General features: G+C 40.2%; 1 protein-coding gene across 3 annotated transcripts; it reads left to right on the top strand.

Moving 5' to 3' along the window:
- The first annotated feature begins 7,493 nt into the window (after positions 1–7,493).
- LOC9271031 (ATPase family AAA domain-containing protein FIGL1) lies at positions 7,494–16,345 on the top strand. Of its 3 annotated transcripts, none has more exons than XR_001541815.3 (14): positions 7,494–7,890; positions 9,542–9,680; positions 9,983–10,414; positions 11,163–11,401; positions 12,932–13,059; positions 13,128–13,246; positions 13,326–13,418; positions 13,875–13,976; positions 14,057–14,159; positions 14,441–14,524; positions 14,594–14,735; positions 14,820–14,911; positions 15,098–15,219; positions 15,814–16,345. XR_001541815.3 is itself a non-coding variant. In XM_066306687.1 (14 exons), exons 1-13 carry the CDS (start codon positions 7,571–7,573, stop codon positions 15,197–15,199), a joined length of 2,049 nt encoding a protein of 682 aa, XP_066162784.1. In that variant the 5' UTR covers positions 7,494–7,570; the 3' UTR covers positions 15,200–15,219; positions 15,814–16,345. The 3 variants fall into 3 exon arrangements, 2 of the variants coding, with proteins under 2 accessions (XP_066162784.1, XP_015618545.1); XM_066306687.1 differs by having other exon boundaries at positions 14,594–14,689; XM_015763059.3 differs by having other exon boundaries at positions 14,594–14,689; positions 14,784–14,911.
- Positions 16,346–17,131: the final 786 nt, after the last annotated feature.

The raw sequence follows: 17,131 nt of genomic DNA, 5'->3' as shown, positions 1-17,131 counted from the left end.
CTTGAGAAGAACTAAGGATATGTTCCTAATTTATGGAGGACAGGAAGAGCTCGTTGTAAATAATTACACTGACGCAAGCTTCCAAACCGACAAAGATGATTTTAGATCGCAGTCTGGATTTGTGTTCTGCCTAAATGGAGGCGCTGTGAGTTGGAAGAGTTCCAAGCAAGATACAGTCGCTGATTCTACAACAGAAGCCGAATACATTGCCGCTTCTGAAGCAGCAAAGGAGGCTGCTTGGATAAAGAAATTTGTTTCTCAATTAGGTGTGATGACTAGTGCTTCTAGCCCTATGGACCTCTATTGCGATAATAGTGGTGCCATTGCACAAGCCAAAGAGCCTAGATCGCATCGAAAGTCCAAACACATTTTACGGCGGTATCACCTCATTCGCGAGATAGTGGGTAGAGGAGATGTGAAGATATGCAAAATACATACGGATTTGAATGTTGTAGATCCGTTGACAAAGCCACTCCCTCGGCCTAAGCATGAGACACACTGTCGGTGACATGGGACCGGGAGTATCATGACTAGAGGCTTGGGCAGCCGCGATCACCCACGTGGCCTGACCCCCTCGGGGGGGTCGGGCCCGAGGGTGATGTGGCCGCCCCTCCTTTTGTCTCCCCGAGGGGTCGGACCGCTCCCGTTTCGGCCCCGAGGGCTGGGGCGCCCCGACCCCCTGTGGGTTTGGCGCCACGTATATGGGTTAGGTGAGCACAGTGGGGCTCACCTAACCGCATTTATTGCGGGTTGAACGAGCGCGTCACGTCGCATGTAATGCAGCGCAGCGCGCTCGCTTATCCGGTCCGTGACCGGGCGCAGCGTGTGACCGGTCACAGACCGGTCAGATCGCGGGTTAGGTGGTGGCAGGTGGCCTGTTACACGCCTCGCCCCGTCCCGTCGGATTGATGAGAGCCTCCAGGCACTTGTCCCTAGCCGGAGACGGCGTGCCAGCTCCTGAAGATGGCACGTCGGTCTCGGTCAGATATATGCCAGGCTTCATCCCAACCATTGCAAGGAAGTCATTGTATGAAGAAGGGCAGACATGCAGCTTGCTAAACTGACGCGTGGTGGACGAGAGTGACCGGTCTGTGACTGGTCTGACGCCTGTCATGTCATAGGCAGACAACCGCGCTCCCGTTTTGCACCTCCTTCCAGCGGAGTGGAGGTAGGTATGACCCATCCCATCGGAGGGTCATTCGGACAGCAGCCATTGCAAATCTCCGCCCATTTATGAAGGGATGACAGGGTGATCTACGGGAGCAGACGAGTGAGGACGCCTGGCCACACTGAAGAACAAGCTGTGTTTTAGCTTCCAAGAGAAGGTGAGCCAAGTTTTGGTGAAAATAGGGTGGGTCCCCACCCAAAAGAAAAGTAGGTAGAAGTGGAGCATGTGGGATCCCCTTGAGTTATAAAAGGAGGACCTTGCCCACCGAAGAAAAAGAGAAAAAGGAGGAAGATAACTGAGAGAACACCTAAGCTCTCTAGCTCTTCTGCTCTCTGTAATTCCTTCACACTCAGATCCACCAGAACACAGGAGTAGGGTATTACGCTTCTCAGCGGCCCGAACCTGTCTACGTCGCTCGTGTCTTGCGCATTTGCTCTCTCGCGAACCATTCCACAGATCAAGGGCTTGGAACCTCACTTAGCGCCCCCGGTCGAATCGGCAAAGGGGGGCCCGCGCGGTCTCCCGGTGAGGAGCCCCACGCTCCGTCACACACACTAGGGCAATGAGTATAAGATACGTTCATGATTGACTCTAGTGCAAGTGGGAGACTGTTAGTGATATGCCCTAGAGGCAATCATAGAGATGATTGTATCACATACTATGTTTACATATTTATCCGACTTTGTTCCTTGAAATAGATAACTCATTATTGGTTAATGAATATGCGATTCTTTCATGAGACTCTTTATGTTATGTGTTGCTATTTCTAAAGGATCCCTGATCAAATATCATATGTGGAACAAATATGTTTAGATGATCAGCACATGTATTAATTGATGATCATGTCTCATGGATCATGGTATATAGATACCAAATTAATAATGTGGACACATGTTGGTGAACATGTTAGATAGACCCAACATGAGGCACTGCAAGAGCCATATGTGTTGTGTCATCAGTGATCTCATTTAGTGTTGGTGTTGAATCCTTAGACCTGAGATTGTCATGGTTCCCAACATGTGTAGTAGCTTACTTAAGGACTGCTAAACGCTACTCCGTAATTGGGTAGTTATAAAAGTAGTTTTCGGGTATGCTATGAAACATGTAGTGGGATATAAATAATCAAGATGTGATTTGCCCCTCCTATGGAGAGATATCTCTGGGTCCCTCGATGTTGTAGATTATGGAAGTGCATGGCCATGCCAAAGGTGATTGAGGAGTCAATCACAAGTTATATAATCTATCAACAGGTTCGAGTGAATGATTGAGCTATTAGAGGATGGCACATATCTAGCCTTGAGATTAATCGATATCGTGAGGCAAAGGGGTTCATACAAGTATACACTAGAGGTTCAGCCGATATGATCTCTATGTATGCCCGGTGGGTCAATACGTTCTGCTAGGGGCCGCTGTTGACGCATGGACCGAAAAGGAATTTTCGGGTTACAGCCGAGTGTACATGAACCTACAGGGTCGCACGCTTAATGGGCCGGAATAAGGAGATTAAATGGAGGTCCAATATGAGCTTAATTCGGATTGGGATCCGAATAGGAGTCCTACGGGCCTTGGAGGCCCGAGTGATGGATCCTATATATTCGTGAGGGGTGTGACCGGCGGAGGGATTGCGTCACGCGAGAAACCCTAACCGTCACTTCCCTCCCCGAGCAAAACCCTAGCCGCGCGCGGGTACTAGCACATCTGCGCGTGGCGTTCCGTCCCTGTACGTGTGGATACCGGTAGAGGCGCCGCTGGTTTGCGGTGCTGATCGGCGTGGGAGTACGGTGAGGAGAACGCACGAGGAGGAGAAGGTCGAGCCAGTGCGATCGACTACTTCCTCTACATCGACGCGCGCTACTTCGCGAGAATTCCTTCGACTTTTTAGCGCCTTTTTCCGCTGCGCAGCGTGTCGAGTGGTAACGATTTATGATCTAATACTTGCACGGTTCCTGGTTTACGCGATAGAAAATTTTAATTCATGCTATCGTAGCCTACGCGTATCCCAATAGCTAGTTCATCAGGTTTGGTGATTCCTCTGCTTGACTGACTGGGAGTTGCTCTCAATTGCCCTCTGCAATGCATGATCATCTTGTTCAATGTGCATAGAACGTTGTACCTGTAAAACTTTTTACAAACAAGAGATTTTTTACTGTATTCTGAGTTCGGAATCTCAATGCTGCAACTTATTCATGCTTGGATGGTCTCCGAACTCATAGTCCGTTCCGTTGCTTCCTGGTGCCTCTAAATCCCATATGTATTTAGCCAAGGCACATGCTAGCGAAGCAGCGAACCTCTAATTGTCATGGCAATCTCATAGAGAAAGTTATCAGTTGCCTTATTATTTCTTTTTTTTCCCCTCCACCCTCGTTTCGTTTTATGTACTGCTGAAGTAGCAATGCACTAAGAATATGTTTATATCCATTTGAAATGGTAAATGATACATGGCAAAAGTTTTGAAAGTAAAAGTTTTGGCATTGCAAAAGTACTAGTTGGTGTTTAGATGCATCCTAAAATTTTGCCATTTAGCATTTTTTGGTGAAGAGAGAGAGAGTGGTCCCAAAGCACTTTTTGGCACAATTTGCTAGTATGATCCTGTTTAGATCATCCAAAATGGTAAAAGTTTTGCTATTTTAGAGCACTTTTTGTCATTTTGGATCCAAACACTAGTAGCAAAAGTTGGCAATTTGCCATTTACTAGTCATAGTAGCAAATTGTGCTAAAAAGTGCTTTGGACCACTCTCTCTCTCTCCACCAAAAAGTGTTAGAATGGCAACAGTTTAGCATGCATCTAAACACCAACTATTACTTTGCAATACCAAAACTTTTACCACCAAAACTTTTGCCATATGTTATTTACCATTTCAAATGATCTAAATATGCCCTATGAACTAGCAAATGGCAAATGGCAAATTGTCAACTTTTGCTACTAGTGTTTAGATCTAAAATGATAAAAAGTGCTCTAAAATAGTAAAACTTTTATCATTTTGGAGAATCTAAACAGGGCCTAATACAAAGTACAATGTACTTTTGTACAGCCAGGTTATAAATTCCATAGCTTTAATGTTTTTGAAGCTGGACTTGCCGATAAATAATGTGGTTGGATATGTAGCGAAATGGTAGACGAGTAGCTCAATTACAACAAACTAATTACAAAATTTTGGGTCAACGGCATTTAATTTGTATTTTATCGCAAATGGTTATTGATTGGGAGAATAGCTAATATGGTCCCTAAAGTTTCACTCCTGAGTCATTTTAGTCCTTAATATTTCATATTGTCCAAATAAGTCCTTTAAATTTATCATGTGGGCTAATATAGTCCTTGGTTCCAAAAAATCGCCACATGAACATGCCATGTCACGTTCCTATGCAAAACTATATGATTTGTCCAATTTACCCTTACGCATAGGAAAATTAAAAATAAAAGGAAAAAGTTAAAAATATATATATATGATATATGTAAGAGCAAAAATATACATCAAAAGGGTGAAAAAAGAAGTATTTTTTTTCCTATGGTTATATCTAATTCACCCCTATATTTACTTTTCTATGATATACGTAAGGGTAAATTGAACAATTCATCATAGATTTTACATGAATGATGATATGGCATATCTATATGATGATTTTGGTGGACCCAAAGGACTATTTTAGGTTTTATGACAAAGGTTAAGGATTTCTTTAAAACATTTAAAAGGTTAGAGACTAACTAAAGTAGCTATTCTTCCTCATTGATTCATTAAACTTCGTTTAATTTTGTGAGTAGCAATAAAAGCTACAGCTTGCTTCTGCTCGATCTCTCCCCTCGCGGCTCGCGCTCTCCCCGCCGAGGCCCGGGGTCCTCATCAGCGACAGCGCCCTCTGCTTGGCCGCAGGCGGCGGCACCACCAGTAGGTTGTTGTTTCCGCCACCGCCCGCACCCTGACGCCGTCGCGACGCCGAGGACGCCCGCGGGTAGTTGTAGCTCCAGGTCCAGGCCTCCAGCACGGTGCCACGTGGCCAGCCATCAATAAACAAACCTTGGCTAGTACATTATTGTACATTACAAGTGTCAACTTTTAACTTTCTCCAACAAAAATTAAATGAAACGGGCCGGCATCTGAATTCGACTGATCCTCATTTTCATTGGCAAAGCACTCACTCTACTGTCTTCTCACTCACCGTTGCCTGCCGTTGGAATTTTTTAGCCCTGAGCCTGTGAGCCAAGGCCAATTAATCGATCAAATGGCCAGAGCGTCGGTCAGGTCAGGATACTATTTCACGAACACACACCAGGACGCCGACCAAAGCTATACAGGCATTTCATACTCCCTCCGTCTCAGGCATTTCATACTCCCTCCATCTTATAAAAAAACGAATCTAGGACCACATGTGACACATTCTAGTATAATAAATTTGGACATATATATATATATATGTTCAAATTCGTAATATTACACATTCGGTAATAAGTTGGGTTTTTATGGGACGGGGGAGTATGTCATATGCAAGCCTATAGCCTGAGTGATCCATTTCCATGAGACATACGTGTCGTGTTGGAAAACTAGAGAGTAGGGATCATGTAGTGCATGGTGTTTATTGGTGACCTTTTTTTTTTCCTGAAACGAACGTGACTTAAATATTATTGTATATATGCAGGCATTCTATGGTAGGTATCGAGAGGGTACAAAAATAGTGTAAAATTTGATCTCAAGACCCGATGTGCTGAAATATACTCCCCCGTTTCAAAATGTTTGACACCGTTGACTTTTTAGCACATGTTTGACCGTTCGTCTTATTAAAAAAATTTGTAAAATATGTAAAACTATATGTGTACATGAAAGTATATTTAACAATGAATCAAATGATATGAAAAGAATAAATAAGAATAAGACGAATGGTCAAACACGTACTAAAAAAATCAATGGTGTCAAACATTTTAAAACGAAGGGAGTAACAGATTTTGCCATAAAAAGAAGTGGAACTAGCCTGTACGTATCTTCTTAAACACCGTAAAGTCCATGTTGTATATATAGCAACAATGAAAAATAACGAGTAGATTGCAACCACGGTTTAACAACTTGCTTGGTGGGGTATGATATAATTTAATTTGAGAATTACGTCTGAGTGGAACAACTTGGTAAGTGAGTACATTCTAGTAAGAACTTGATAATGTAGTATTTTTGGTACAGCAACTTAGCTAAGTATGTGATGTTTTGCTTAACGAGTGCTAGGTGAGTTTTCTCAAATGTCAATATGGCATTACATAGCAATCTTACGGATATTAGAATTACATTGCAAATCCATTTTGCACCACTGGTTTGGATTTTTTTTTTCACCTTCTCAAATCTAAATCGGATTATAATATTTTCTATATAGTAAAGTTTAAATAAGTACTTAAAATTGAATTTGTATAAAAAATACTCATAATAATTAAGTTATCGCATCACCAAAATTGCACCAACTTTACAACTTATCGCTCACTTATAAAGTTCTTACACTAATTACACCCATATACTAAGTTATTGCATAAGGATACTCATTTCTCAAATTTTTGCACCAAATTGCACCCTCGTTACCAAGTTGATGCATCGTGAATGCAATTTATTCACAAAAATAATATAGTATAAAATATATTCAACTTTACGTTTAATGAAACTAAGGTGGTGTTTGAATCTCCTGAACATAAAGATAAAGATAAAGATTAAGTGTTTCACGTAAAACGAGATGGTAATAACGTGTGATTAATTGAGTTTTAATTATTACAAACTTAAAAATGAATTAATCTGATATATTAGAACAACTTTCATATAGAAAGCTTTCGCACGAAACGCACCGTTTAGCAGCTTGAAAAGCGTGCTACGAGTATCTAAAAGTTTATCCAATTTTTATTGAAGAAAAGAACCGGGCTTAATTGGTGTTGGAGATGTTGCTATATTTTTATATAAACATGATCAAACTTTAAAAATTTTGATTTAAAAAAATACATCTTGTAATATGAAATGGATGAATGAGATTTATTTTTCGGGCAAAACAACACTTTCCGTTACCTTGCAAATTTTAATATATTAATAAGTATTTAAAAGTGCACAGAATTAGGAATGCATATATTGGTCCCAAAACCAACAAAACTACCACTTACAGTAAGATCAAAGGTATCGTTATTTTTTTTAAAAAAAAGTATTTTTTTCCTTTTGAAAGTTCTATTGAGTATTTGTAAATTGTAAAATAAGTGTTCTTTTGTTGGATATAAGTATAACTGTAAATTTGTAATGGGCCGGCCCATATAGAAAGCCCAATAACCCATGACTACCACTTAGAAAGCCCAGCTCTAAAACCCCCTTCCTTCCTCAGACGAGCGGGAAGGAAACCAGCAGAGACGCGCGGCGAAAGGAAAAAAAAAGAAAACAAAAAAGAAAAACACGCGAAATGGCGGAGCAGTCTCACGCCGGCGACGGCGGCGGCGGCGGCGCGGGCTCCGGGGAGCCGACGAACTGGAGGAAGGAGGCGGACGATAGGCTGCGGCGGCTCCACTCCCTCCAGTTCGGCGCGGACGTCGCGCTGAAGGGCAAGGACCCCGCGGGGGCGCAGGTGCTCGCGCTCCGCCTCCTCGGCTTCCTCGACTCGCAGGCCCTCCCCGGCGACGGCGGCGCGGCGGGCCACGAGGCCAGCTTCGTCGCGCCCATCCGCGCCGCGGCGTCATCCAGCGTCGCCGCCGCCATCCGCGCCCGCGCCGGGAGGTCAGACAGGTACAAAACCCTACCCCCCCCCCCCCCCCCCAAACACAGCCACGCCACCCCGCGCGCTCTCCCGCATTTTCGCCCAAATCATGCGTTGAGACGGCTCGCCGTGTTTACGAGGGTCTCCTCGATTCGATTCGGGCGAAGAGTGGGAGCGATTTGGATGGATTTGCTTTCGCTATTATTCAGATTGTGCAAATATATAGAGCCATTAGCTGATACTGTAGTATTCACTTAATGTGGTATTTATATAGCTCTAGAAATCTGTGGATTTTGGAGAATTGCCGTGACTAAGATGAACTGGTACCGTGTGCACAAACAAGCAAGCTAAGTACTAGTGCCTCCACTGTTTGTGTTGGGTGGTTCTCGGGAGCTTGCTTTTATTTGTTTCCAAATACATTAAGCCATCTAATGTAATATTAGTATGCTATATACATTATATTTTGCTGGAATGGAAATAAAATAATACACGCTGCTCTTCCTCTTAGCATATAGTGTCTTTTTTATGCATGCTCTATGAAGCAAAACAATATTGACCAGAGCAGGCATAATGGTGCCGAAAGTCATGTGTAATTGTGGGAAAGTAATTTTTCAAAGCAAAGGGTACTCAAAGGTGATGGTCTATCTTCCACCATGATTAGTGGTATGTATATGTTGAATACATGTGGATCACATAATTCAAATTGCATATCCTGTTTAGGATTCGTTGCTCCCTATAGTAGGATTCAACCCACTAGACCTTGACTCAAGTTTAGAAATTGTTGTCTAAATAAATAGGGCCAAGAACATTTTTTCTTCTTATGTTGCACATTGCGTACTGAAATATTTTTGCCTTTTTGTTTGTGCTCATTGTTTAAGTGAGGAAGAAATCACCAGGTTACCACTGCGGCAATGGTTGACATCAGCCTGTGTTTTGGTTCAATTTTAAGGTCCTCAGATCATTCCATGTATGTGCTAAGCATGTTTGAATTGACTAACATATTCATATACCACTACAAGTTAGATTCAGATATAAGTGTTGCAGGACATACACATGTCTTCATTATTAATGTGCTGCGATCTGGTAAATAACGATTGTGGCGTTGCAGAAATCACTGTCAGGGCTAAGCAAGTAAGCATGAAAGTTAAGGAGTGTCATTTGTGAAAATTCCGCAACATCGAACCAAGTTCTGCAAGGATGAATCCAACTTCTGATATTTGTAGTCAAAATAATTTTATAGTAGAGATGGTAGCAGTAGCAGATATTATCAGGGTCAGGACTACTGGACTAGTAAATTTTTGGAAATGTGATTTCTTTTTGGTGGTGGTACGGATACCATATGCATTGGAGCATTAAGTTGCCATCACTGATGGAAACTGAGTGGCTTCTTGGGTTTAATCTTGAACAAATAGTTGTCTATTTCATTTTTGACCGGAAACAGTGAGGGAGGCCCCCACGGTATATTTTTCTTTATTTAAGTCTGAAATTCGCTCCCTTGGGGAGTTGAACCCAGGACGTAGAGGTGCTACTTGAGCAATGTAACCGCTAGAACAAATAATTGTCTGTTAAACCAAATTACTTTAGCTTTGTTCTGCACTGTTCAAGTTTATTTGTGATGCTCTGATGCATACTATCGTGATACTTGGTGTCAGTCCTCACTTTAGATGTTTTCGATTTCAGTGCTGTGTTTAAGCTTGCAGAAAAGGATGTTGGTTGTGTTTTTGCAAAGACAGGAGAAGTTAATATTGAAAAGATCAAGTGTTCAAAGTATTTTCAAGCACTTCTTCAGAAATCCAAAGGACATGCTGCTGAACAAATGGTACAATTCAATTTATGTTGTTAGGCTTTACGTGCTCAAAAGACCTTATTGTTCGTACTTCTCATTCTTAATTTTCTTCCTTCTTGAGGGACATCTAACCATTGCCCCATTTTTCTTAATTCTTTATTTACAACATCATTTCTGAAAGGTGATTTAACTCTTTTTAATGTTTTTTTTGTTGAAGCACCATATGAAGAAACACATAGCTTTCAACTTCCAATGTTAATTGTTTGCAAATTGTCATTGTTTGCTGGCTGATTTTATCATCATTTTCTCTTTTTGTGACATGAACTGAAATACAGAAGACCACTGATTGCCAAGAGTCCACCATTGAAGAAGGTCCGCATGTAGAGGAAAACTCAACTGATATGGAAAATGAGAAGCTTAGCATCAGGGCTTCAAAATTAGTAATGCAAAGAAAACTAACATCACTGCGTAGCCATAAGCCCCTGAAGGCAAATGTTGTACAAGATGGGAATATGTTCAAATCAGTGAGTAACATATCTAATGAGAGTGTTGCTGTCGAAAATGGAGTCAGAACAAATCATACTGATAACAAGTATACTGCTTATATGGATCTTGAAGATGATGACAGACCCCGTGGACTGTTGCAGAATGCAAAGCGAAAGCATGCAGGATTCAGAAGCCCAATCTGCGAACATGCAAATTCTCCATTAAGTAATGATGAAGCCGATGCCCCTGCCAATGAGTTTGTGACTGCCAGGACAAAGTTGGTACGCTCAGTGCTTTTATTCTATATTGTACAATTTTGGTAAATATTTAGAGTGCCTCTATTATTCTATGATCCTCCAACAAAAAGACATCGTAAGCACTAGTGGCATATGATAGTAGGTGTATTTAACTTCTGCATTTACTATTCGTGCCAAGACTCTTTCTATTATTTTAGCATCGCATAGTTTTGAAAATGGGTAGCTTCTTTGTTATGCTCGTTTATGCTTGCTGGTTTGCCACTGTGCCAAATCCTGTGCATTTCTTAATGACCATTGGTTGATGGCAAATCCATATCATTTAACTGTTCTTTTTTTTTTTTTACTTTTCTCTGTCTGCTGCATGCACTGCAGTCCTGAGCATTCTACACGTTACCTAAGAAAGCATCATTAGGTAACAGTTAGCTAAAGTTAGAAATAAAGTTCTACTTATGGCATAGCTTGAAACCATGATATGTATTGCAGCATATTCTGTGCGAATATTTTATTTGTAAAAACGACAATTTTCCAGATCCTTATGGTGTTTCTTCTGAAATCATATAATTTTCAAGAAAACTCTTTTAGCAAGAGAATTATAATTTATTTTTTGGTGCTAAACACACAATATTTGCATTCTGGTGAAACCATTTTTGTGCGCTATGTGGCATCTGCCTTGCTGTGGTATCGTTATTAGGAGAGCTTAGTATTGCCATTCTGGTTTATGTTGAATATTTTGTCAATGTAACCTTCACTAGCTGATGCTTCTGTTTTCTAGGAGATGGATTCTGTGCAAAAGTATGGGCATAATGGTACTCAAGGTGCTTCTGTATCCCCACAATGTGATAACAACCCAAATAACCGGAATTATGGTGTAAGGCCAACCTGGAATTCTCGTCGTGGATTACGTGGTAATTTTGTTCCTCCTATCAGAAATAATGGAGGATCCACTTCCAATATGACCTCACGGGTCATTGGAAAAAATGATGATTCAATGGGAGATTCAACAAGAAAATGGTCTGTATTTCCATCTTGATCATATGATACCATTTGAATTTACTTTTATCTTCATGTTATTGTAACAATTTACATGACATTTACATAGCTATTTATCTCGTTGCTTTTCTTATGTTTAGCATGACTACATCTTTTCCTTTTTTTTCTAAGACTCAGATTTATTGGTACTAGAAGCAAAGTACATGAGATACATTTCTTTGACTTCATTGCCATAATGTGTTTTTTGTTTTGCAATTGAGATGACTAAGATTATCACTATCATATTCAGTATGATTGCCTTTCTTACATCTGTTTGGTGATTTGGACACTGGTTTGCATTTTTTGCTGGGTATCCTTGTTGTAGACGTTGCTTTAAAGTCAATGTAGTGTGTTAAAGAACTAGGTAAATTTCTGGATGGCAATATTACCTGTCACTTAACAATTTCAGAACAAGAGTATGAATTGATCAAGTGGATATAGCAGCATTAGTATGATAATAGATATTTGCTAAATGTGAAAAAAAAAATTAAAAACTACTACTAGTTTCTATTAATACAGTGTGTTTGAAATTCCTTGACCACTAGTGCAAGCTAATCTTGAACTCCCAATGTGAGACAAGCATATGGAGTACCCATTAGGCCATTATTTTAAATAACTCTGTGTAGCCCTGATATAACGGTCATGATCCGGGGGTAGTTGTGTCTGCACAACAGTTGTCTGTGGCTCTATGTACAGTTCCGGGTCCACTGAGGCCTTCTATTTCTTGCTACAATCTGCTGCAGCCACTGTATAGTATGATGTGTAGCGCTTTAAACATATTTTTGGTTTTCATATGATTGATTTGTTGCATTGATTTCAATTTGCATTTTAAATCAGTAATCGTAAGCTTAAGATCTGCATGGAAACCAGGGTTGTTTTTTTGCCACTAAGGAAAGATCGTATCTCACTTTTGCCCTGTGCATTTTGTTTTTGCCACTGGGGCTAGCACAATAAGTGGCAAAAGTGAGATCTTCATACAACTTAAGTCATTTGATATCACAAGTGACAACTCTAACATTATTTACAGCTAGCTGAGAATGTTCCATTTTCTATTATCTATCTACTGTACAAAAAACACTTTGTTACACTCTCAAAACACACTGATCACCAAGTAATTGTTGGATGTTGAATGTGTGAATGAGTTTAATTGTCTTAAGAATCAGAGTGAATGCTCTCAGCCACTGTAATTACTCATCTGTCTAAATTTTGACATTTGTTTGAATCATTTATCTGCATAACTGAAGGCACATAGTTGAAGTGCGCTAAAAGGAGCATGAAAATTACTAATATCGTTTCTTATTGCATAATTCATTCTAGTTTGTCTGATGTGCTCAATAAGGAGCATTCAAATAACTAATATTGTTTCTTTCATTTAGCTTATTTTGCATCAATCATTCTAGTCTGTTTGATGTAGATTGTATATGCATAATTTGAGCTTAATCAATTTTCAGTATTCAACATAATTGGTGTTATTTATGTTCATATCTCACAAATGTATTTCACTATCATCAGTTTAGAAATGCTTTGTGGACCTGATGGTGAGCTTCCTGAGAAGCTGAGAAATCTGGAACCTCGCCTAATTGAGCATGTCAGTAATGAAATAATGGATAAAGATCCTAATGTCCGCTGGGATGACATAGGTACATAATTGCATTCTAGTACTTTCAGAACTTGTGTCTTGTAGCTAATTCATGCCAACCTGCAATAGCTGGTTTGGAACATGCAAAGAAGTGCGTGACGGAAATGGTGATATGGCCACTGCTACGTCCAGACATCTTTCACGGTTGTCGGTCTCCTGGAAGAGGTCTTCTATTGTTTGGACCTCCTGTGGGTATTTATCTCATCTGGTTATGTTGCTCTTCCCCCATTTTATTCAATTTAAAGATAAGTGCATTAATTTCCACAGGGAACAGGCAAAACCATGATTGGAAAAGCAATAGCTGGTGAAGCCAAGGCAACATTTTTCTACATTTCTGCAAGTTCACTGACAAGCAAATGGGTCTGTCTGCTGCTTGTTTTAATTTTCAACATAGTTCCATTTGTATCCTATAAAGTCAAGGCTAGTTACATCTTTCTGGTCTGCATATCTTTAATCAATCATAAAGGTGCTACGGAAAACAAATTCATTTGTTTATATGCTAATAAATCCATCTTATTAATGTTTTCAAAGAATTATAGTCTATATGGATTAGAACCAAGATTTAGTACAAGCGTGGAACATGCTTGTACTCCCTACAATTGTTTGTGATCTCTCTCACTTGCTAATTCTCTCATCCCAGCCTTTATATGCCCTCTCCTCAGAAAGTAGAAATCCTAATCTCTGTCAAACTATGTTTGCCCATTTTGTGCACAGTAATTATGCAATCTTTTTTTTTCAAAAAAAAATACATTATGACATAGAATGTGAAGGCATACCTTTAGATTGATAATGATTGTTAATTCTCCTGCTGTGCAGATTGGCGAGGGTGAAAAGCTAGTTCGAGCACTATTTGGGGTGGCCTGTTGTCGTCAGCCAGCTGTCATATTTGTGGATGAGATTGATTCACTACTATCACAGGTTTTTCTTAGTGAATTGTTTTTGTTATGCACATACATGTTGCATCAGTTGACACCTAACACCCTTACACATGATTTCAGCGCAAATCAGATGGTGAACATGAGTCAAGTAGGAGGTTGAAAACACAGTTTCTAATCGAGATGGAAGGTTTTGACAGTGGAAATGATCAAATTTTACTTATAGGTACCTCATGCGTTAAAAAGATGAAAATATCAAGTGTGATATGCATTAATGTATGTCATGGTAGGAATTACAGGATATTTATATGTATGAGGTTTGAGCATCAACATAGTATGTGCTTTTCTATTGTCCTTGTGAAATGCATTATTGCATATCCATCTTTGCCTAAAGGCCTATGCTTTGAAGTTGTGTTGCATAGTCTATGAGGTGGATGTTAAATGTGGGGTCATAACCAATGGTGGAACTTAGATTGGGCTGATGTCATGGAGAAAAAATGATGGCAGGAGCAACAAACAGACCTCAAGAACTGGATGAAGCAGCACGGAGGCGACTTACAAAACGTCTATATATTCCCCTTCCTTCATCAGGTAATGTTCTATTTCTGTTCTTATGGGGATAACTTCAGGAATCTCATTGTTCCATGGTTTATTTTAAAGAGGCACGGGCCTGGATAATTCGCAATCTATTGGAGAAGGATGGCCTTTTCAAGCTCACAGAGGAAGAAACAAATATTGTTTGCAAGTTAACAGAAGGTACTCATAATCATCCAGGTTTCTTCTTGTTGCTGCTAATTCTGAGGTATCATGCCATCTTTCTGGATATTTCTGCATCATTGGTTATCTGCAGGTTACTCAGGATCTGACATGAAAAATCTTGTGAAAGATGCCTCAATGGGACCACTAAGGGAAGCTCTTCAACAGGGTGTTGGCATAACAAAGCTAAACAAGGAGGACATGCGGCCGGTGATGCTCAAGGTACTACTATTCTAGTCAAATAAGTGCTGGAATCTAGATAGCTAGGCACTTATGATCACTAAAAGGATAAACAATGATTGCATTGTCTATTGCATTGTCAAATAAGTGTGTCCTTTGTTGCGATGAATCATTCCCAAAATGTAGCATTCCGATTTTAAAAGCTTATTTTGAATTTTGGATCTGTAGGATTTTGAGACTGCTTTGCAGGAGGTTAGACCTTCTGTTTCCTCAAGTGAACTGGGAACTTATGAAGAATGGAACAGGCAATTTGGGAGCTTAGCAAATTAATTTGCAGGGAGATGTTGAAAGTAAGTAAAACCTGAATAGTCATGCCAAAAGATAAGTAGTTTGATGCTTTTACTCAGTATATTGGACCTTCACTAATACTTGCACGTGCCCTTGTTATCATATTGTGTATGAGAACCAAGAAAAATGTGAGAAAACATAGGTCCTTAATAGTGATTGGCGATTTGTTGCTGGTAGTAATATTTAATATTCCAATAAAGATAAGTTGGGGAGCTTCTGTACTCCAAAGCAAAACTACACATTCTTAATCATTAGTCTGTTTCTGCTTTACTAATGGGTTGCTGCTTCGTTAGATCAATTACTCATTGCAGTGGACTGTCTAAGTATCAATCACTCCTTTTGTTTTTCCCACTTCTGATTCTTAGCTGGCAACCTTGATGCACCGTAGAACATTTTGTTCTGTCTTTTCGTTTCATTGAGTAAATATCTTGGAATTTTCTTTTAATGTAGTAGTATGTTGCATCCTACCATCACCAATCGAAATGCAAAATGTTTCTTCTGTATATTTGGTTTCATGTAAACTTTTGGGTGGATTTAACACATGAATTGGGATTGTGCAAGTCAAGCCTCTTAAATTCATGATGCTCTACTTGCAGCCTTGAAGGCGCTAGTATGCTTTCCCATGCAAAGCATGCGAAACATATGCTTGCGAGAGTCGACAGAGGACAATGAAGCATACCTTGTGCAGCCATATACCTTCAGACTACTTGTGATCACTGATGCAGGTGTTCCTTGTCTCTCAGCTGAAAGACTTCCAAAGGCGCTGCAAATCTGATGGTTTGGATGCGTGTTATTTTTGCTCAATGTCAAGTATGCTGGCAGTTGGTGATGCTGTATGAGTTGGTCTTGTGGTGCTTCAAAAGAAGCTACTTCGAGGAGTCGCAGGAATTTTCATTCTTTGCAAAGCAAGCTACCAATGTTCAGTAAAGCGGTGTTTATCTGTATGCATTCAGCTATTTTGTTACTATGGTGCTGAATGCATAATGCATATCCTAAATTCCTAATTATGATGTTATGTTTTTTTTTTTTGCTTTCTTGTGGTTTGTTTAATTCTGTCACAGATTCGATGAAACTGCCCTATGCTAATTTTGCCAAAGTCAAAGCGGTTACTCCCTCCGTTGGAAAATACCAAGTGATTAGTTTTTGACATGGTCTTTAGTATTGAACTTTGGCCATTAGAATTCACAGTTTCCATACTCAGATTTAACTGAAATAATGCCCTTGGGGTTGGGTCAAAGTGCGAGGCTATTATATCCTACATTTCATCTCTTGCCGCATCACCTTCACACAACGTTTCTTTTACCAGTTGCGTATCACATTCACCAGTACTTAGGTTAACTCAGATAAATTTGTAGGTACCATTTGGTCACGGTGTGGTATGCCTCGATATTGTATCCAGGGTACTCCCTGATATGGATCTTATTCACCATACATGATACTGTTGATGTAGCTGTATTTGGAGTTTTTTTTCGCGGGTCGGCTGAAAGATTGGCCAATCAAATTTCATTGAGATTGTAAGGGGGTGTTATATGTTATAGCGATTGATCATGACATTAGCTAAAACGGACTATTCATAACAATATTGAAATATGCCAGCAGTTCTCCAAATGGCTATTTCCTCTTTAATATCTCCAGAGCTTCTCTGCAATTGTTTTAACCTCTGCTCGAAAACTATCCCGTTGCGTTCCTTCCAAATGAGCCAGCACACCATCATGAAAAGCATATCGAGCATGTTCATGTAGCTCGCTCGAAAACAAGATTGCGTTTGCTGTCACCATTATGCCACATAGAAGACCTTGCTGACTAGGTGGGTCAAAGGCCACATTGATCCAATCTCGTAGCATTGTCCATACTCTGTTGGTGTACGACACTTGATGAACATATGGTCACAATCTTCCATCTCAGATTGGCACA

The sequence above is a fragment of the Oryza sativa genome, chromosome 12 (genome assembly GCF_034140825.1).
Source record: "Oryza sativa Japonica Group chromosome 12, ASM3414082v1".
Lineage (NCBI taxonomy): Eukaryota > Viridiplantae > Streptophyta > Magnoliopsida > Poales > Poaceae > Oryza > Oryza sativa.
Note: the sequence above shows the minus strand (reverse complement) of the source record. Positions and strands in the feature narration are given on the sequence as shown.